The 18,035-nt window shown below is 40.6% G+C and overlaps 1 protein-coding gene across 1 annotated transcript in view; it reads right to left on the reverse strand.

Annotated features, from left to right (window-relative positions):
• The window catches only part of thbs4a (thrombospondin 4a), a 169,672-nt gene that overhangs the window by 32,050 nt on the left and 119,587 nt on the right, over positions 1 to 18,035 (reverse strand). Inside the window, exons 18-19 of the mRNA XM_039758372.1 lie at positions 9,105 to 9,153; positions 1,222 to 1,418 (exon numbers count right to left, since the gene is read on the reverse strand). Of these exons, the coding sequence (XP_039614306.1) occupies positions 1,222 to 1,418; positions 9,105 to 9,153 (246 nt within the window). The remainder of the gene's footprint in view (positions 1 to 1,221; positions 1,419 to 9,104; positions 9,154 to 18,035) is intronic.

Genomic DNA, 18,035 nt, shown 5'->3' on the forward strand with positions numbered 1-18,035 from the left:
TTGACCTCCTCATCAATAAGGTGTCTCCATCTGCAGAACTGACGTTCAATGGACGCATTTTATACCATAAAACTCAAGAGACTGCTGTGCATGAAAATCTCAGGAGGTCAGCGGTTACAGAAAAACACAAAGCACCCTGTTTGGCACCCATAATCATGGCCCTGTTGAAATCATTGATATCACATTTTTTTCCCATTCTGGTGTTTGATGTGAACTGACCTGTATCTTCATGATCTGTATCTTTGGAGTGGTTGCTGTGAGGCTAGGGATCTGCACTGGCAATCGGAAGGTTGCCGGTTTGAATCCCGCAAATGCCAAAAGGGACTCTGCTCTTTTGGGCCCTTGAGTAAGGCCCTTAACCTGCAATTGCTGAGCGCTTTGAGTAGTGAGAAAAGAACTATATAAATGCAAAGAATTATTATTATTATTATGATTTAACACGCTGCAATGTTGCCACATGATTGGTTGATTAGATGATTGTATGGAAAGGCAGGTGTCCAGGTGACCTTAATAATTTTCAAAGTAAGAGTATGTTTGTTTAATATTAGAGGTGATCTATCTTAGTTGTACTGTTGAATTTTTATTTAGGTTAGATAAAACCAGCTGTGAGAGCTTGCCTGAATTGTTTTTTCATCCAGAGGCCTTTTTCTGCGTTTAAATTATTGTCTATGTTTAACCAAAACACTCTGTAATGACCTCATCTTATTGAGTCATTAGCAGGACCAGGAGTGGGTTTCGCTTTTCTGAGACATTTCAAAACTTCATTAATAACATCATTCGCACCATTTAAGCAAAAGAAGATTAAGAGGTGAAATTTGGTGTGGGAATAAATGGACAAACAAGAGAAAGCTAGTGCCACTCAGGAAAAGGCCCACTATTCAGTGAGCTTGCCACGAAGGTGGCCACCCACCAATCAAACTCCTCAGTCCTCAATCCTCAGATCCTTGTTCCCACCTACTATCAGCCCCAAATGAATGAAATGTTAGACCCATCTGCTCAACCACCACAAAGATTATGTGCTACCACCCAGAGAAGCAACTTAGCAGAGACCCTGAGGATTTACATACTGAAGAAGCCACTGTGATGACCTGGACACAGAATGGCAGGTAGAAAATGAAGTATGGCCTGCATTCACAATGATTGTGCTATTTTTTTTATTTTTTTTTGTACTCTGTGTTAAGGATTCAACTCAGCCTACATGTGAAGCCTTGCTCCTCATACCTTAAGCTGGATGCCAGGTTCAGCCACAGCTCTGAATGGTGTGGCCTGCCAGTAGGTTTGCTCTGTCTGCTTCCACATAACAACATAGAAGCTGGAACTGTCCTGATAGCCAAAAATGAAGCCTGCATAGTCATCATCTGTTACAGTATTGACATGGAAGGTACCCTCAAAGTCCACACCATTAAAAGCAGTGTAACCTGTGAGAAATACAGACAAAGATTAAATTCATGACCATAAACTGATACAATTGAAGTCATTGCAATTTTAAAAAGATGCATTAGGAACAGAAGTTTTATCTATACTAATAAAAGGCAAAGCCCTCACTGACTGACTCACTCACTCACTCACTCATCACTAATTCTCCAACCTCCCGTGTAGGGAGAAGGCTGAAATTTGGCAGGCATTCCTTACAGCTTACTTACAAAAGTTGGGCAGGTTTCATTTCGAAATTCTACGCGTAATGGTCATAACTGGAACCTACTTATGTACATATATACCGGCAATAGCCTGCAGCTCGGTCGCCGTGTGAGGCGGAGTTGCGTCCGTCATTGTCACGCCTCCCATGTAATTGAGTGCCTGCCCATATAAGGCTGTCCGTCAGTGGCAATTCAACAGAAACACTCTGCCGCTAAATGTTCACGGGTGAAAGACTGTGCTTATGCAAACGAAGATGAACCTTCGATGCATGTACACCAAGCGGCTCACGTGAACTGACTGTGAACACAGTTCGCAGACAAAAAGCAACAGCTCCAAAGAGCCCTGAACAAAAACACATTACACAATTGAGAAGGCAGCAAAAGAATATGAAGCGAGTGACGCATACAAGCATATTCATAAGTGCAGGTACTGCGGAAACAAAGCACACAGTGGAAAAAGTCAATGTCCAGCTAAAGGAAGACAGTGTAAAAAAAAACCGTGCATGCAGTGTGTGATGTCTCAAATAAAGAGGAAGACGAGCTGTTTATTGATGCAGTAAGAAACAAATCGATGAATGAAACCTGTTATCTTTACAACGTTGACAAACATGGAATATAACTTGAACACAACACATCCTCCAAAAACAAACGTGATTGAAAGAAATAATGATAATCAAATCCTTGATGACAGCAACACTCATAACAGTAACAAAACAATTACATTGACAATCATGTTACGTTATTTTTAAAATGTTTCCTTTTCTTTTTCATTACTTCTTTAACACACTACTTCTCTGCTGTGAATCGCGGGTATTTTGATAGTATATATATATAAATATATTGCATGACTTCATAACAAATGGAAAATTGAAGGAAATCTCTGGTGTTTATCTCATAAGTTTGAAATACACTTTTCTTACTGTCTCTGTAATATATTTGTTATTCATTTCTATAACAACTATATAATAAATAAACATACACAAACACATAAATAAATAAATAAATAAATAAATATACATAGTATATATATATATATATATATATATATATATATACTGTATATATATAGTAAGGTTTGTAAACTCTTTTGGGACCCCCCCCCCAATGGGACGGCACACCGAAGAGTGTGCTGATGCGCAATTTCTGCGTCTGTGGATGGAAGCATATCTGTTGCTGGGGCACCGTGGGCTCCCCGTGCTGCAGCAGCTCGCTGGGAAAACAAATCTGAACCGATCATGGTTGCGCTATAAGTGCCTGTCATCAATGGATGATGCAAGGAACATTATAAATGCAGGGAACAGTATTACTTGGCCAAGAACCTGCATGAATGCTGCGTCTGTGTATAAGAGAGTGGTAGATCCCGCTACAATAAATAACCATGCTGTTCCTATTTTAAGGTGAATAAAGCTGGTTTTACTAAAACACTGAGACTCAGCCTTGTGTTTTGGGGTGCAAGACAGGGATTCACACATTATAATATATATATCTATATATATAGTCACACTCATGTGCATAGGAGTTGGTGGGCTTGAATACTTTCATTTTTCCACCGAACCAGGGATTGACGCTCCCCTTTAACTCTTTCTCTTTTTCCAATGCAGACCAGCAGAAGAACCCAACTCATTAACTCTTTTCCAGTCGTCAGAACCCATCCTCTGTCACTTCCACTTCCTGTATTCAAGGTTCTGCCTTACCTGATGTTCAAGTTCCTATGTGTCTATTACATCACTTCCTGTCTGACGTATATATGATGAACAGCATCCTTGAGGGCCACTGAGTTTTAAGGTTGGTGAGTATACTGTATATCTTTGACTTGAGATAATCCCACAAGAAGAAATCACACAGAGCGATATCAGTAGGTGAAGGCCACCCGACATCGGCGCGCAGGGAGATCAGCTTCCCTGGAAACATCTCCCTCAAAACTTTCATGGATCTTCGCGCCGTATGAGCTGTAGCTCCATCCTACATATACAGTCAGGTCCATAAGTATTTGGACAGTGACACAATTTCCATAATTTTGGCCCTGTATCCCACCACAATGGTTTTGAAATAAAGCGATGAATATATGACGGAAGGCTTTCAGCTTCAATTTAAAGGGTTTACCAAAAATCATATGAGCCATTTAGGAATGCCAGGCATTTTTCTACACAACCCCCTCTCCCTAATTTCCAGGGACTCAAAAGTATTTGTATACTAGCAAAATACCCGCGCTTCGCAGCGGAGAAGTAGTGTGTTAAAGAAGTAATGAAAAAGAAAAGGAAACATTTTAATAATAACGTAACATGATTGACATTGTCATTGTCATGAGTGTTGCTGTCATATATATATATATATATATATATATATATATTGTGGCAGTAGGGGGCGCTAGTGCTCCCTGGAATCCTCAGGTATAACTTTAGACACCAGGTAAAAGTCCAAGACTCTTTATTGTTTAATAACAATGTGCACAAAGCACCCTCCACACTACTCATTCAAAACAACACTATTCTCTCCAACAATAAACTCTCCTCCTCGCCCCGACACTTGCTCCTCTACCTCCCAGCTCAGCTTGTTGTCTGGACTGAGGCACCGCCCTTTTATAGCCCCTGACCCGGAGGTGTTCCTGTCCCAACAGTCCACAGTTCCTTATTCCTTCCGGGTCAGGGCAATTAGTCCTTTACTTCAACCCGGAGCACGTCGTTCCTTCCCGTCACATGACCGTGGCGTACTCCCGGTCATAAGGCACAAAAGAGCCCATAAGCCCCCACAGCGACTCCTGGTGGCATCCAAGGTATCCAGCAGGGCTGTGTAAAAACACTACATAGTCCATAAGGCCCTGCTGGAACTCGGGGCACGATCCTGCTGTCGGGAGAGCTCCTCCTGGCGGCATTGGGGTGAGGGCCGGAGCACGAAGCCGGCAGTCCTCCACAATATATATATATATATATATATATATATATATATATATACACACACACACACACACATAAACATATATATATTGTCACACACGTGCGCATAGGAGGCAGCTAAAGGGCTTGAGTGAAGGCAGTTCGAGGCATGCCGGGTGTGGCAGAGTGCACTGACTCTTTTTCTCCCTTGCCTGTAGACCATCCCCGGGGGATTTCACCTGGCTCTCCTGACATCACTTCCGGGACTGAACCAATGGAAGTCGGCCACACCAGCTCCAGTCCCTCTGATGTCACGTCCGGCTATGAACCAATGGTGGAAGACCACGTGCCGGATCCATATGACCTCACTTCCTGTCTCCCCCTTTAAAACCTGCCCCTTTTCCTTTGTTTCCTCAGTCTTGTTCTGGACTCAGTTGAATGCACTTCAGTGCTGATTATTTGATAAAATGACCTTTTGCAGCCAGGATACCACATTATACGGGTGGCTGCCCCAACTCTTTATCTGTCCATGTCTCGTTCTTGTGACAATATATACACACATATATACAGTATATATACATATACATCCACATATATATATATATATACATATATATATGTGCACAAAACCACGCTTTTATCAAGGCTTCCGTCGGGTAGTCTTTTGAAATGAAATTTTCCTCCAATCAGTCCTAGCAACGCGCTTTCTTCCGACTGTTACATTGTTGTAGCTCTGATTTGTGCATCAATGTAATCAGTGTACCAGGAAATCATGCATTGACAGAAGTTCCCCTTTGCTTGGAATGCAAAGTGTGATTAAATGCATTATTTTTTAACACGTTATAGAGCACATGCATCGAAGCTTCTCAGCTGTGCTTGTGCTAAGAAAAGGAAACATTTTAAAAATAACGTAACACGATTGTCAATGTAACCTTTTGTAAGTAGTGCCTGGAGGATTCAGAGTGTGGAGAAACTCTAGAGACAGCGTATGTATTAACTTGTGGATTTTTCTGTGAGTATTTGGTGGCAGTGTGACAAAGTTGCTTCCGCAACACCGCGTTAGCTGCGGAGCTCAGCTCAGAGCGAAATGAGGTGAATGGGAGGGGAGATGATGATGTGACTCCCCCACCCGCCTTAACTATCAAGCCCCTCACAAACACAGTCTCTCGGAATTTGCATAAGCACAGCCCTTCACCAGCAATTTTAACTTAGTTACACAGTGATCAAAACTCTCGTTTATACCCTGCATCCTCTCATTAAACTTGTATCCCGCATTAGCCGTGGGCATGACAAACGGCAGCAGCAGCCTGTCTATGAACTTAATTTAAACTTTAGGTTTACACCGTGCTTTGTTTCCGAAGTAGCTGCAGTCATGAATATACTTGTATGTGTCACTCGCTCGCTTCTTATTGTTTCGCTGCCTTCTCAATTGTATAATGCATGTTTTCTTCAGCGCTTTTTGGAGCTCTTCCTTGTTTTCTACGTACTGCGTTGACAGTCAGTTCACGTGATTATGTGGGAGGCGTGATGATGTCACAAGAAACTCCGCCCCCCCACGGCCATCGAGCTCAACACCATTACAGTATATGGAGAAAAATAGGTTCCAGTTATGACCATTACGCGTAGAATTTCAAAATGAAACCTGCCCAACTTTTGTAAGTAAGCTGTAAGGAATGAGCCTGCCAAATTGCAGCCTTCCACCTACAGGGGAAGTTGGAGAATTAGTGATGAGTGAGTGAGTAAGTGAGAGAGTCAGTGAGGGCTTTGCCTTTTATTAGTATAGATACTGCAGGATTTTATTTCTATTGCAGGCCAAGCTAGTGTGTGTTCATCTATTTGTGTCAATGTCCAGGTTTTTATAGCTTGTATGTTTGCTGCCCAAAAAATTGAAAATTAGGGAGAGCCATGCTGCCTTCTGATTTAGGTTGTTGTAGGGTCGCCTTTTGGAGGCGTGGATTCTTCCAATTCCAAATAAACGAGGTTATGATTGAATTTAATTTGTTAAAAAAGATTTGTTAATGTATATAGGGATGTTTTGAAATAGAAACAGAAACTTAGGGAGAAAAAATATCTTGACAATATTAATTCTCCCTGCTAATGTAAGATGGACGGTAGACCATCTATGCATGTCTTGTTTAATTTTGTCCATGCAAACAGCACAATTTTGCTGAAAAAAAGCTTTATATTTACTTGTGATGTTTACCCCTAGGTATTTAAACTGATCTGCAATGATAACAGGGAAGGTGTCCAATCTAATGTTACTTGCTACAGAATTCACTGGAAAAAGCACACTTTTGTCCAAATTAATTTTGAGTCCTGATATCTTTTGAAATTCTGCTAGTACAGTTAGGGTTGACGGCGCAGAAGTTTGTGGGTCTGATATATGTACAGTACCATATCATCTGCATATTGTGGTATTTTCTGTTCAACTCCTTCTCTGAAAATCCCCTTTATCTTTGATGCATTTCAAAAGTGAACAGCCAATGGCTCAATTGTAAATAGCAGTGATGACAGGGAGCATCCTTGTCTAGTACCACGATCTAATTTGAAGTGGTCTGAAATAATGTTGTTAATACAAACTGAAGCTTCTGGACTGGTACAGTATACCGTAGTTTTGATCCATGAACATATGTTCAGGCCAAACCCAAATTTATGCAAAGTGTTGAACAGGTAAACTCATTCAACTATATCAAATGCTTTTTCTGCATCCAAAGATAATATTATCTCCAGAGTGTTAGACTTTATGGGTGAATATATTACATTAAATAGGCATCGAAGATTGGAAGCCAAATATCTACCTCTAATAAATCCAGTTTGGTCTTTTCATATTACTGAAAGGAGCACTTTCTCCATCCTTCTAGCTAGGGCTTTGGAGAGTATCTTAACATCATTATACAGAAGTGAGGTTGGTCTGTATAATGCACATTGTAATGAGTCTTTATTTTTCTTAGGAAAAACGGTAATTGGAGAAATTTTTTGTCTCTGGCTTCTATAAATTTTGCTAATAAGAGGGGAGTTAACTTAACTGAAGATTTTTTATAAAATTCAGCAGGGTAGCCATCAGGACCTGGTGCATTCCCACTCTGAAGCGAGTTTATAGCATCTAGTAATTCAGATTGTGTCAGAGGTTTATTCAATTCCTCTGAATGTAGAGTATCTAGCTGTGGTATCCGTAATGTATCAAACAATGCATTAGAGTGTGTCTTTTGTTTTCTAAACTGAGTAGAATATAAGGACTTATAGTAGTCTCCAAATGTGTGCATTATATTTTTATGGCCAATGATTCTATCTTCGTCTGTTTTGGTGATTACTGATATTGCATTGCAAACTTCCCGCTTATGGATTTGTTGCGCTTAGATTTTGTTAGCCTTCTCTCCGTGTTCATAATAATGATGTTTCGCAATTTAAAAATGAGTTGTGTTTCTTTTGTTGTGAAGAGGTTGAGTTCTGATTGCAAAACCTGTCTTTTCCCTAAATAGTGCCTCATTTGGAGACCTGTTCTTGATCTGTTCTGATAATTTCACTGATTAACTCTGAGGTCTTCTTGGTTTCCAGTTTATTTTTGTGGGAAAGATATGAAATAATCTGTCCTCTTAATAATGCCTTCAGAATTTCCCAGAGCATTCCTCGGAGGATGCATTTGTCTCTAAAAAAAATCAATTTGCTTGGATATAAATTCGGTACAGTTCTCATCAGCTAACGACAGGGGGTAAGACACCAGCTGCAAGATGAGTATGTGGAGCACAGTGATATGAGCTCCATGATCAGAGGGGTGTGGTCGGAGATAACAATAGCATTGTATTTGCAAGATTTACACGTGGACAAGAAATTGTTATCAATAAAGAAATAATCAGTTGTTGAGTAACAAGTCTTTTCTAAACAGCTCACACAATATTTTTGTTAAACTAAAAGCTGAAAGTCTATACTTCAATCATAATCTTGATTGCTTTCTTTCAAGTCCTTTGTGGTGGTTTTATAGCCTGTCTTGTATTGTATTGTATTAGAAATATTTGTAGAGGCTATTTCCTATTTAGTCCCGTATGTTAAATTAATATGCATGTATTTCATATGCAATGAGTCTTGAAGAGACTTTCAAAACAATTAGCCTATAAAAATACACAGAAAATATACATTTGCAGTTGAAAACTGTTAACTGCCTTTTAACATGACACTAAACAATCAGAAATTACAGAAACCTAATTCAAAAGTCTTAAATGATATACTGTATTATTGATAAATACATAAGTAAAACAAGTTTAAAGACTGTTAATAGCTGGTTTATAGCAGACTAACTGTGGTACCCATCTAAGAAATGTATTTTGTGCTACATGTAGTAAGAAATGCATTGTAATTTGTATTTCAACAGATGGCACATCACAAAACATTAGCAGTGCTTTTACAAATCTCACACCAAATGGCATTAAACAAAGACATAACAACCAGACACTTGTGCTTTCATTAAGATGGGCACTTGTAAAGTGACTAAACTATGTATATTTCACCATGCAATAGCCAAAAAATTTCAAAAGCAATGCACAAATCCTATAAATATAATAAATTAGAGATAACTAAAAGGTGAATAAATAAAACGTACCAACTGCAAGCCCAGGATCACTATTCATTGTTTGCACAATCTCCATTCCCTAAAAAACATAATTGATATTCCAGGAATGTTACATTTTTTAAAAAACAATATTAGGTACAGTATATTAATTCAAATACAGTCACTAACATAGCATTCTCAAACTTGCTCAAACCAATTTAAGGCCATGGTGGCGCAGAGATCTTCATGTACAGGTCCTTCTATATTACCGTAGGAATTAGCACATACCAAGAGGGCTACATATTAAGAAGGACCCCAGTCTGTTTAAAGATAATATAAAATGCATGTCCAAATGTTGTACCATACTGAATTGCTGTTCTTTGAACCTTATGGTATTGATTATTGAGACTTGTGGATCTAAAACACAAGCTGTACAGACAAAGATTAAGAACCTTGATAATATAAATAGTAAATGATACATTACTGAATTTGAGAAGGAGCTACAAGTCAAATAACAAAGGAAAACCACACATGGCTTTAATGACTTTACATCCTGTTTTTAAGTGGTTGATAAAACCTGATTGGAGTAGTTGTAATAAAAGTATATGGTATTGTGAATTTTCCCAGATGGGATTGGTGCAAAATGTTATCTGGAACATCATCGACCACACTAGGTCGAGATCCTCCTCAGACTCTCGTTCTTCTTCACCTCCCTTTTTAGTCATTAGGACAGCATGATCATGCCACACAGATATATATAAAGTCATGCACCAACTTACAGCTCCATTTGGGACTGGCCATTTGGCTGTATGTTAGATTGGCCACATGTTGGTCACAAATTGTACAAGTTATTACAATTGAGGCTCTGTTGGTCTGAAACACTTACTTTAACTGCCGGTAAAGAGTAGCATAAAGCGATCTTTGAGTCTCGACGGCTGTGTGTAAGAGAAGGTGGAGTAAACCGTATTAGCCACATGGAGCAGCACAGATTAAAACAAACCTTAAATATATGAGACCCCTGTGAGATAATAATAATAATGAAAGATTTATTACTATTTAAAAGGTGTTTCTATCTGCTGGATTGAAGAAACACACTCAAGTGTCCATACGGCAAAATCTCCACAGCTTACAGCCTCCTACTTTCCTCGATGAAACGATCAAGTGTCTACATTCCAAAATTACCAAAGGAAGCCTTACAGGATGAAGCAATTGAATGTTCATGCATCAAATTCACCCAGAGGGAATCCTCTCCCTTGCCCACTTGATGAACCAATCAAGTGTCTAAGCAGCGTAATCACCAGCGGCGACCCTTTACCTTGCTCGATTAAATTATTGAGTTTTTGCGCATCAGAATCAAGAGGGGGAATTGCTGTGCTTCATGAAACTACTGGGTGCCATTGCATTGCATTGTTGAAAGTATGATCAACTCTCTGTTAAGGGTCTCTGTTCATTAATGCAGCCAGTGGGGTCTTAATTCAGGCTTGTCTGCAGCTCCGCCACAACTTCTTTCTGCTGCTGCAAGTACTTGATATGCAAAAGGAAGCTTTAGCAATTTCTAGAACTTTAGTACCCTATTGTTTTCTTGTGGACCTTGGGCGTTAGAACGAATGGCCTCAAGGTGGTAGACCTTATATCAGCACAGATAATATAGGTTGGCATACTAAGCTTTGTGGGGTAGAGCCTATACCTGACAAGGCAGGAACAAGCCTGGGGCAGGGTACCGATCCCTCACAAAACACACTCACACTCACACAGCCACCTTAAGCCTGACTTAAATTTGTCACCAAATGTATTGGTGTGGGCAGAACCTATCTAGAGAGAAGCAACTTGAACAAGATGAAGGTCCATCACAAGGTCCACTCACATACATAAGATCAGTTTTAAATAAGTCACTAACTCAATGGCTATGTCGTCTGGATGTAGGGAAAAAACGGAGTAACTGGGGGGAAAACCCATAGAGAGATGGAGAAAATTAGGAAATTCTACTCTACCATTTAGCACAACTAGGAGATCACCTAGTGTGATAAAACTGGAGAGAGGAACATTTTTTAAGCAATACAGACCCTGTCATTTCTACATGATGGGACCAAAATGTATGCAAATACCCTTAAATGAAAGTCTGCAATGTGCACTTTAATTACATCTGAATTGTTTGAGTTGTAATTTTAAACTGTGGAGCCGAGGGGTAAATCAAGGAAAAAAGGGTTTCTCCCAAACATCATTGAGGGCAATATATATACTGTTGACGCCACGGGAGCTGGCAGGGAGGCTCCTAACAGGCATCATGACCATGGCGGAGAAGGGGGTCAGACCCGGAAGAAAGGGCCAAAAAGGATGAACGGACAGCCTACCGGAACTGCTAGATGTCACTGGGGACTTTTTTGGATATCAGTGTCCAGTATGGAATCAGTAGGGCATTCTGGGATGTGTATTCCAGCAACACAGCCCTGCTGGGGTCCCTAGGTGCCACAAGGGGCACTACAGGAAGATGCACTCCCTAAAATGGGACTTGTGTATGACCTGGATGTACTTACTTCCTTCGGGCAGTGGCCCTGGCACCAGATGTGCTCACAGGTCCTTAAAAAAAGGGACCACACTCCCTTGTCCAGGGAGTCAGAGCTGGAAGGACGAAGAGTAACACTCAGCTCGAGGGGGGTAGTGCGGTGGTGAGAAGTGAACTGTGGAGACGGAAAAATCCCAGGACTCTTGGTCTGTTCATGTTGGGGTTTGGGGCATGCTGAAACCCGTGTTTCCGTCACAATATATATAAGTGACGTGTACACAGTCCCGCCGCACAACACGTCCTGCATCAACGGTGACTTCACAGCCCCATCTCACAATGTGTTCATCCACCATTGACTGATCGCCGATCCGTAGGGTACTTTAATTCGTCCAATGACCTGGCCCGCTTTCTCTTTGTCCCCTTTCCTTCAGGACGATCCGATTCCAGTTGCGGATCCACATCTGCGGGACCAACCTGATGAGGAGGATTATCAGTGCCTGGAATAAAGGAGGGAGCCGAGGAAGCATAACTAATGAAGTCACTGCTTGTTTGCTATCTCTGTGTGTCATAGAGTGGTAGCTCCCACTTCAATAAATACGCTGGTTGTTCCTGTTTTGATTAAGTCGGATAATTTTTCGGATGCAAGACAATGACTCACATATATATTTGTGTGTATGTGTGTTTATTTATTTATATAATTGTTTAAAAAATGAATAACAAATATATTACAATGACTGAAAAATTTGGTTAAGCAGATTCGAGAACAAGATATTAGGCAATAAGAAAGGTGTACTTCAAACTTATGAGCAAAACCAGAGATGTCCTTCAGTTTTCCATTTGTAATGAAGTCTTGCGGTAAACCGGCACATCATTTTAATAGAGTTTTACTAATAATTTTACGACAAAGATTGAGAAGCTGACTTATTATTTGCCTGGTCTTTCCAATAATTAATCTTCTTCTTCTTTCAGCTACTTCCGTTAGGGGTTGCCACAGCGGATAATCTTCTTCCATATCTTTCTGTCCTCTACATCTTGCTCTGTCACACCCATCACCTGCATGCCCTCTCTCACCACATCCATAAACCTTCTCTTAGTGCTTCCTCTTTTCCTCTTCCCTGGCAGCTCTGTCCTTAGCATCCTTCTCCTAATATACCCAGCACATCTCCTCTGCAGTTGTCCAAACCACCGCAATCTCGCCTCTCTGACTTTGTCTAACCAACCATCCAACCTGAGCTGACCCTCTACTGTACTCATTTCTAATCCTGTCCATCCTCGTCACACCCAGTGCAAATCTTAGCATCTTTAACTCTGCCACCTCCAGCTCTGTCTCCTGCTTTCTGGTCAGTGCCACCGTCTCTAACCCATATAACATAGCTGGTCTCACTACCGTCCTGTAGACCTTCCCTTTCACTCTTGCTGACACTCGTCTGTCACAAATCACTCCTGACACACTTCTCCGCCCATTCCACCCTGCCTGCACTCTCTTTTTCACCTCTCTTCCACAATCCCCGTTACTCTGTACTGTTGACCCCAAGTATTTAAACTCATCCATCTTCACCATCTCTACTCCCTGCATCCTCACCATTCTACTGACCTCCCTCTCATTTACACACATGTATTCTGTCTTGTTCCTTCTGACCTTTATTCCTCTCATCTCTAGAGCATATCTCCACCTCTCCAGGGTCTCCTCAAGCTGCTCCTTACTATCGCTGCAGATCACAATGTCATCAGCAAACATCACAGTCCACAGTGACTCCTGTCTAATCTCGTCTGTCAACCTGTCCATCACCATTGCAAATAAGAAAGGGCTCAGAGCAGATCCCTGATTTAATCCCACCTCCACATTGAATGCATCCATCACTCTTACCGCAGACCTCACCACTATCACACTTCCCTCATACATATCCTGTACAATTCTTACGTACTTCTCTGCCACTCCCGACTTCCTCAAACAATACCATAGCTCCTTTTGAGGCACCCTGTCATATGCTTTGTCCAGGTTCACAAAGACGCAATGCAACTTCTTCTGGCCTTCTCTAAACTTCTCCATCAACATCCTCAGAGCAAACATTGTATCCGTGGTGCTCTTTCTTGGCATGAAACCATACTGCTGCTCACTAATCATCACACCACTTCTTAACCTAGCTTCCACTACTCTTTAACATAACTTCATGCTGTGGCTCATCAATTTTATCCCTCTGTAGTTACTGCAGTCCTGCACATCCCCCTTATTCTTAAATATCGGCACCAGTACATTCCTTCTTCTCAGCTTGGCACCTAACTCTTTGAATTTGGATCGCAGAACTGACAAACTACCCTTATGTATGTCATTTGTTCCAACATGGACAATGACAACTGGATTTACCCCCGCTCTGGCCAAGAGCCTATCAACCCTTCCAGGGAGGTCCCCCACTTGTACACCCACAAGACAACACACCGTGCGAGACTCTCTCTCTGGAGCACACCTGCGCTTCAATCCCCCTCATGACTGAGTCCCCAACTATCACTACCTCTCTGTTTCTGGGAACTGGTTTTGAGGTGGTCCGTTGTGGCTCCTCATCCCTGCCTACCACCTCAGAATTATCAGAGTCACTGTCCAGCTCCTCAAGGACATGATAACGGTTTGACACTTCTAATTCTGAGGTTGATGCCCCCGGACAGTGTGCACCCTTTACCTTATGCCTTGTGACCGTGACTCACCTATTTCTACCTTTCTGGTCTGGAATCTCCTCCCGTGCCACCTTGGGGGTGCACACTATCTATCTAAAGGACACTTGGGCCAAGTCTGCCAATTCTCTATTACAATGCAGGTCAGCCAACTCCTCGTCCAGTTCCAAACCATCATCTAAAAGGTCTAACATCCAACAGGACTTGCATTGCACTGGCCTCATTATTAAAATTTGATTTACGATTAGTAAAACTTCCTTAACTTTTTTTTTCTTACAATTAAATGATTTAACTTAAATGGTAAAACTCAGATCTGCTACAGCTATTTTACACCTTTTCCCCTTAAGCTTTAGTACTGCTCTCCATCTCAGCTGCCTGCTGTTTGTCTTTCTAGGAAGTTAACTTTACTTTTCTCTCTCTGTTCTCCTAACTTTACGCTCCTCTTATTCCTTACTTAAAAGCTCTATATTCACACTGTTTGTATTCCCCCTGTATTAATCAACCCATATGCTGTTGCCCGCTTAACTGCTCTTCCTCTGGTCCACTATGGACTGTTCAATCTAAAATAAACAAATAGTTAAAACTTTACTACCTTATCTGCTCCTACAGCCCCTTGTGCCTGATCGGCGCCTTAACGCTGGCCGCTTACCTGCGCACTGTTGAGCCTTCCCCTTTATTGATTTGAAGTCAGACAAGGCCTCTTTTTTTCTTTTCCTTTCAACTAAGGGATCTCTGGTTATTTGCTTACAAATGATGATATCAGTTACTGCTGCTTTCTACCTTGCCTCCTACCTGCTAATTCAAATGTAGATAACAAGAACAAGTACACGTACAAGTACAAGTAAGTTTTCCAAGTGCACCTCCAAACACCCAGCTACTTTTGCTCTTGAGTGGGTGAAAAAAAGCAAAAAAAACATTCTAAAGGGAAAAAATCTTTAAAAGTTCCAGCAAGGTTCCTTAGCGGCAACCAAAACCCACATTTTTGAGAGCAAAATGCATTTTTTTATTTAAATCTCACACCACAGAACACACCAAAAACTCTCAACAGCCTCTAACGTTTGCAAAGCACACGTCAGCCACATGATCTGAAGAATCAGGACAGTTGCTGCATTATGAACAGTGTTTAGGGGCTAACATCTTTCTTGTCCTTCCACTTTATTGCAATCATTTGGCCTTTTTGCTATTCACCTGCTTACACCATGGTGAACCTTCATACGACTGAAGTCAGCAGGCACGTCATGGCAGTTTAGTCGTACAATGCCATATGCATCAGTTTTGCAATCCTTGTCAAAATCTGATGACCAATTCACTTTGACATCACAATCACTTGATTAAACTAATGGTTTAGTTACAGTTTGTTCTAAAACTGGATTTACGGTATTTCATTTACATGCCATTGTGTGTTTTGGTTTAAGGCTACACACCACTCATGAATATTGATGATTTGCTATAGAGATGTAAAACAAATAGAAATATGCATGATCTTTTTGCAGCATGGTGTTATTTAAACCACTAGATGGAAGCAGAATACTGTCCCAAGAATTATTTAGGGTTAATGGTTTTACATTGGTTCATAATATCACAAGAGGCACTCAGGCTTAACCATTTTTGCATAGAATTCCAAACCTGTGAAAGTCTTTTAATTAATGCCATGGAGGTTAAGTAACTATGTAAAAGGACTAAATAGGGTTATGGGCTTATAGGGTTATAGGGTCATTATTGTCATATGTGCAGTTAGAATCAGCATTGATTCATCTATCTACAGCCATCTGGTGTCTGTTTACCCCCAGTACACTTACTTTGAGTTCACATAAGGATGTTCTTTCAGGTAAGAAAGACAGGATTTTTGAGGTAAAGAAGCTGACCAAAATTTGCATGAGATAAATCATCTGGCAGATCAGATGAACTTTATGTGAAACTATTTTTGTTTGGCAGCTTTATGTAGAATAGTAAGGATTTATCATTTTGCCTTTAGGCTAAGACTGTCCTATTTACTTGAAAGATTTCTGTTAATTCTGTGCTCGTTCTTTTTCGTACCAGATCTGGATAGTAAATATGGGGATGAATAATATTTTATCCATATAACGTATACACTATATCTTATACAGTCTATTCAAAATTTATTCAGGCCTCTTTACCTTTTGCTTTGTTGCAGCCTTGTACAAAAATCTTTTAAATTCATTTTTCCCTCATCAAGTAAAAGTCAATACCCCAGAACGACAAAGAAAAAAATAAGAACTTAAGACATTTTTGCAAATGTATTAAAAATAAAAAACTGAAATGCCATAATGACACAAGTATTCAGAACCTTTGTTATGAAAAATGAAATCTGGCTCAATACTTGCCCATTCTATTGATCATCATTGTGAAGTTTGTACACCTTGCCTGGAGCGCATGTCTGCTCAACTCAGTTTAGTGAGCATGATTAAGAAAGGCTCAAACCTTTATAGAGAAGGTGCCAAAAACCAAGTCATGAAGTTGAAGAAACTGCCTGTAGAGCTTAGAGACAGGATTGTGTCATGGCACAGAAGATTAGCAAAAACACAGTTGCCTTCATAAATGAAAGAAGCTTGGGACAACCACAACCCTCGTTAGAGATGGCCAAACTGAGCAATTGGAGGAGAAGGGCCTTGGTAAGAGAGGTGACCAAGGACCCAATGGTCACTCTGGCTGAGCTCAAGAGAACCTATGTGAAGATGGGAAGAACTACCAAAAGAACACCCATCACTGCAACATTCATCCTGATCTGGGGCATCATGTATAAATGGTGTGTACGCTCAAAAATGTTGTGTACTCCCATTTCCATGTTCAAATTGCGATGTATAAACCTTAACTTGGCGTAAAGCCACGCACATTTCTACGGTAGCTCATACCCTGGCGTACGCAAGTTCTGCGATCGGTTTTGCAGACTGGCGGCATCCAGCATCAAAGCAGTGTAACTGTTCCAGTGTGGTTTCCCTTTCTTTTTAGATCCACATCCCTGGAGAGGCTTTATAAATACACTGAAATTAACAGCATATTGTTTATTAGTTTAATGCATCTGATTGTAATTAACCTGTAACAATATAATGGTCCACAGAATGGCCAAACTATTCCAAATACCATAGCTGCTTTAGCGTTGTTACTCTCACTGCACCTTCTTCTTCTACTTTCAGCTGCTCCCGTTAGGGGTTGCCACAGCAGATCATCTTTTTCCATATTACTCTCACTGCACCACTCGGATCAGTTGATCGGAAAGAGAATTATCGGTATACAGCATCAAGCACATGCTGCCTATTTGAACTGCTCTCACACGGCAAACACTTCAGAGCCTTTCCTGTATGGACCTCGCGGTTCAGAAACAGTTTCATCCCAAGATGGTGAAAGAAAAGGAAGGACAGGAATTGGGGATTAGTACGTTTGAAAGAGACAGTACTGCTGCAATAAATTATTTCATCATAGGTCGAGCACAATCACTGCGCCACCGTGTTCCCATGTTTAATAACATGCTTTAACTCCTGTCATCATGAAAATGATATCAAGTATACATCTTAGTATTTTAATTATTCAGAGAGCTGTAATATCACGAATGTAATGGATTCTGTTTCCTGTCGGAAGAAAAGAAAGCGTGGAAGCACATAGTGATTCACACACATAGAGCACATAGAAGATCAAATACAAAACAAAGCATAATGTGCTACTTTAGCTACGATGGGATTTGAGAAACTAATAAATTAAATGATTTCAAGATGAAGTTTATGATGTTCTACGTTAATGACAAAATAAACTACATGATTAAAGTGGAAATTTCAAGATTAAAATTGACATTTCCT

The sequence above is a fragment of the Polypterus senegalus genome, chromosome 7, assembly GCF_016835505.1.
Source record: "Polypterus senegalus isolate Bchr_013 chromosome 7, ASM1683550v1, whole genome shotgun sequence".
Classification (NCBI taxonomy): domain Eukaryota; kingdom Metazoa; phylum Chordata; class Cladistia; order Polypteriformes; family Polypteridae; genus Polypterus; species Polypterus senegalus.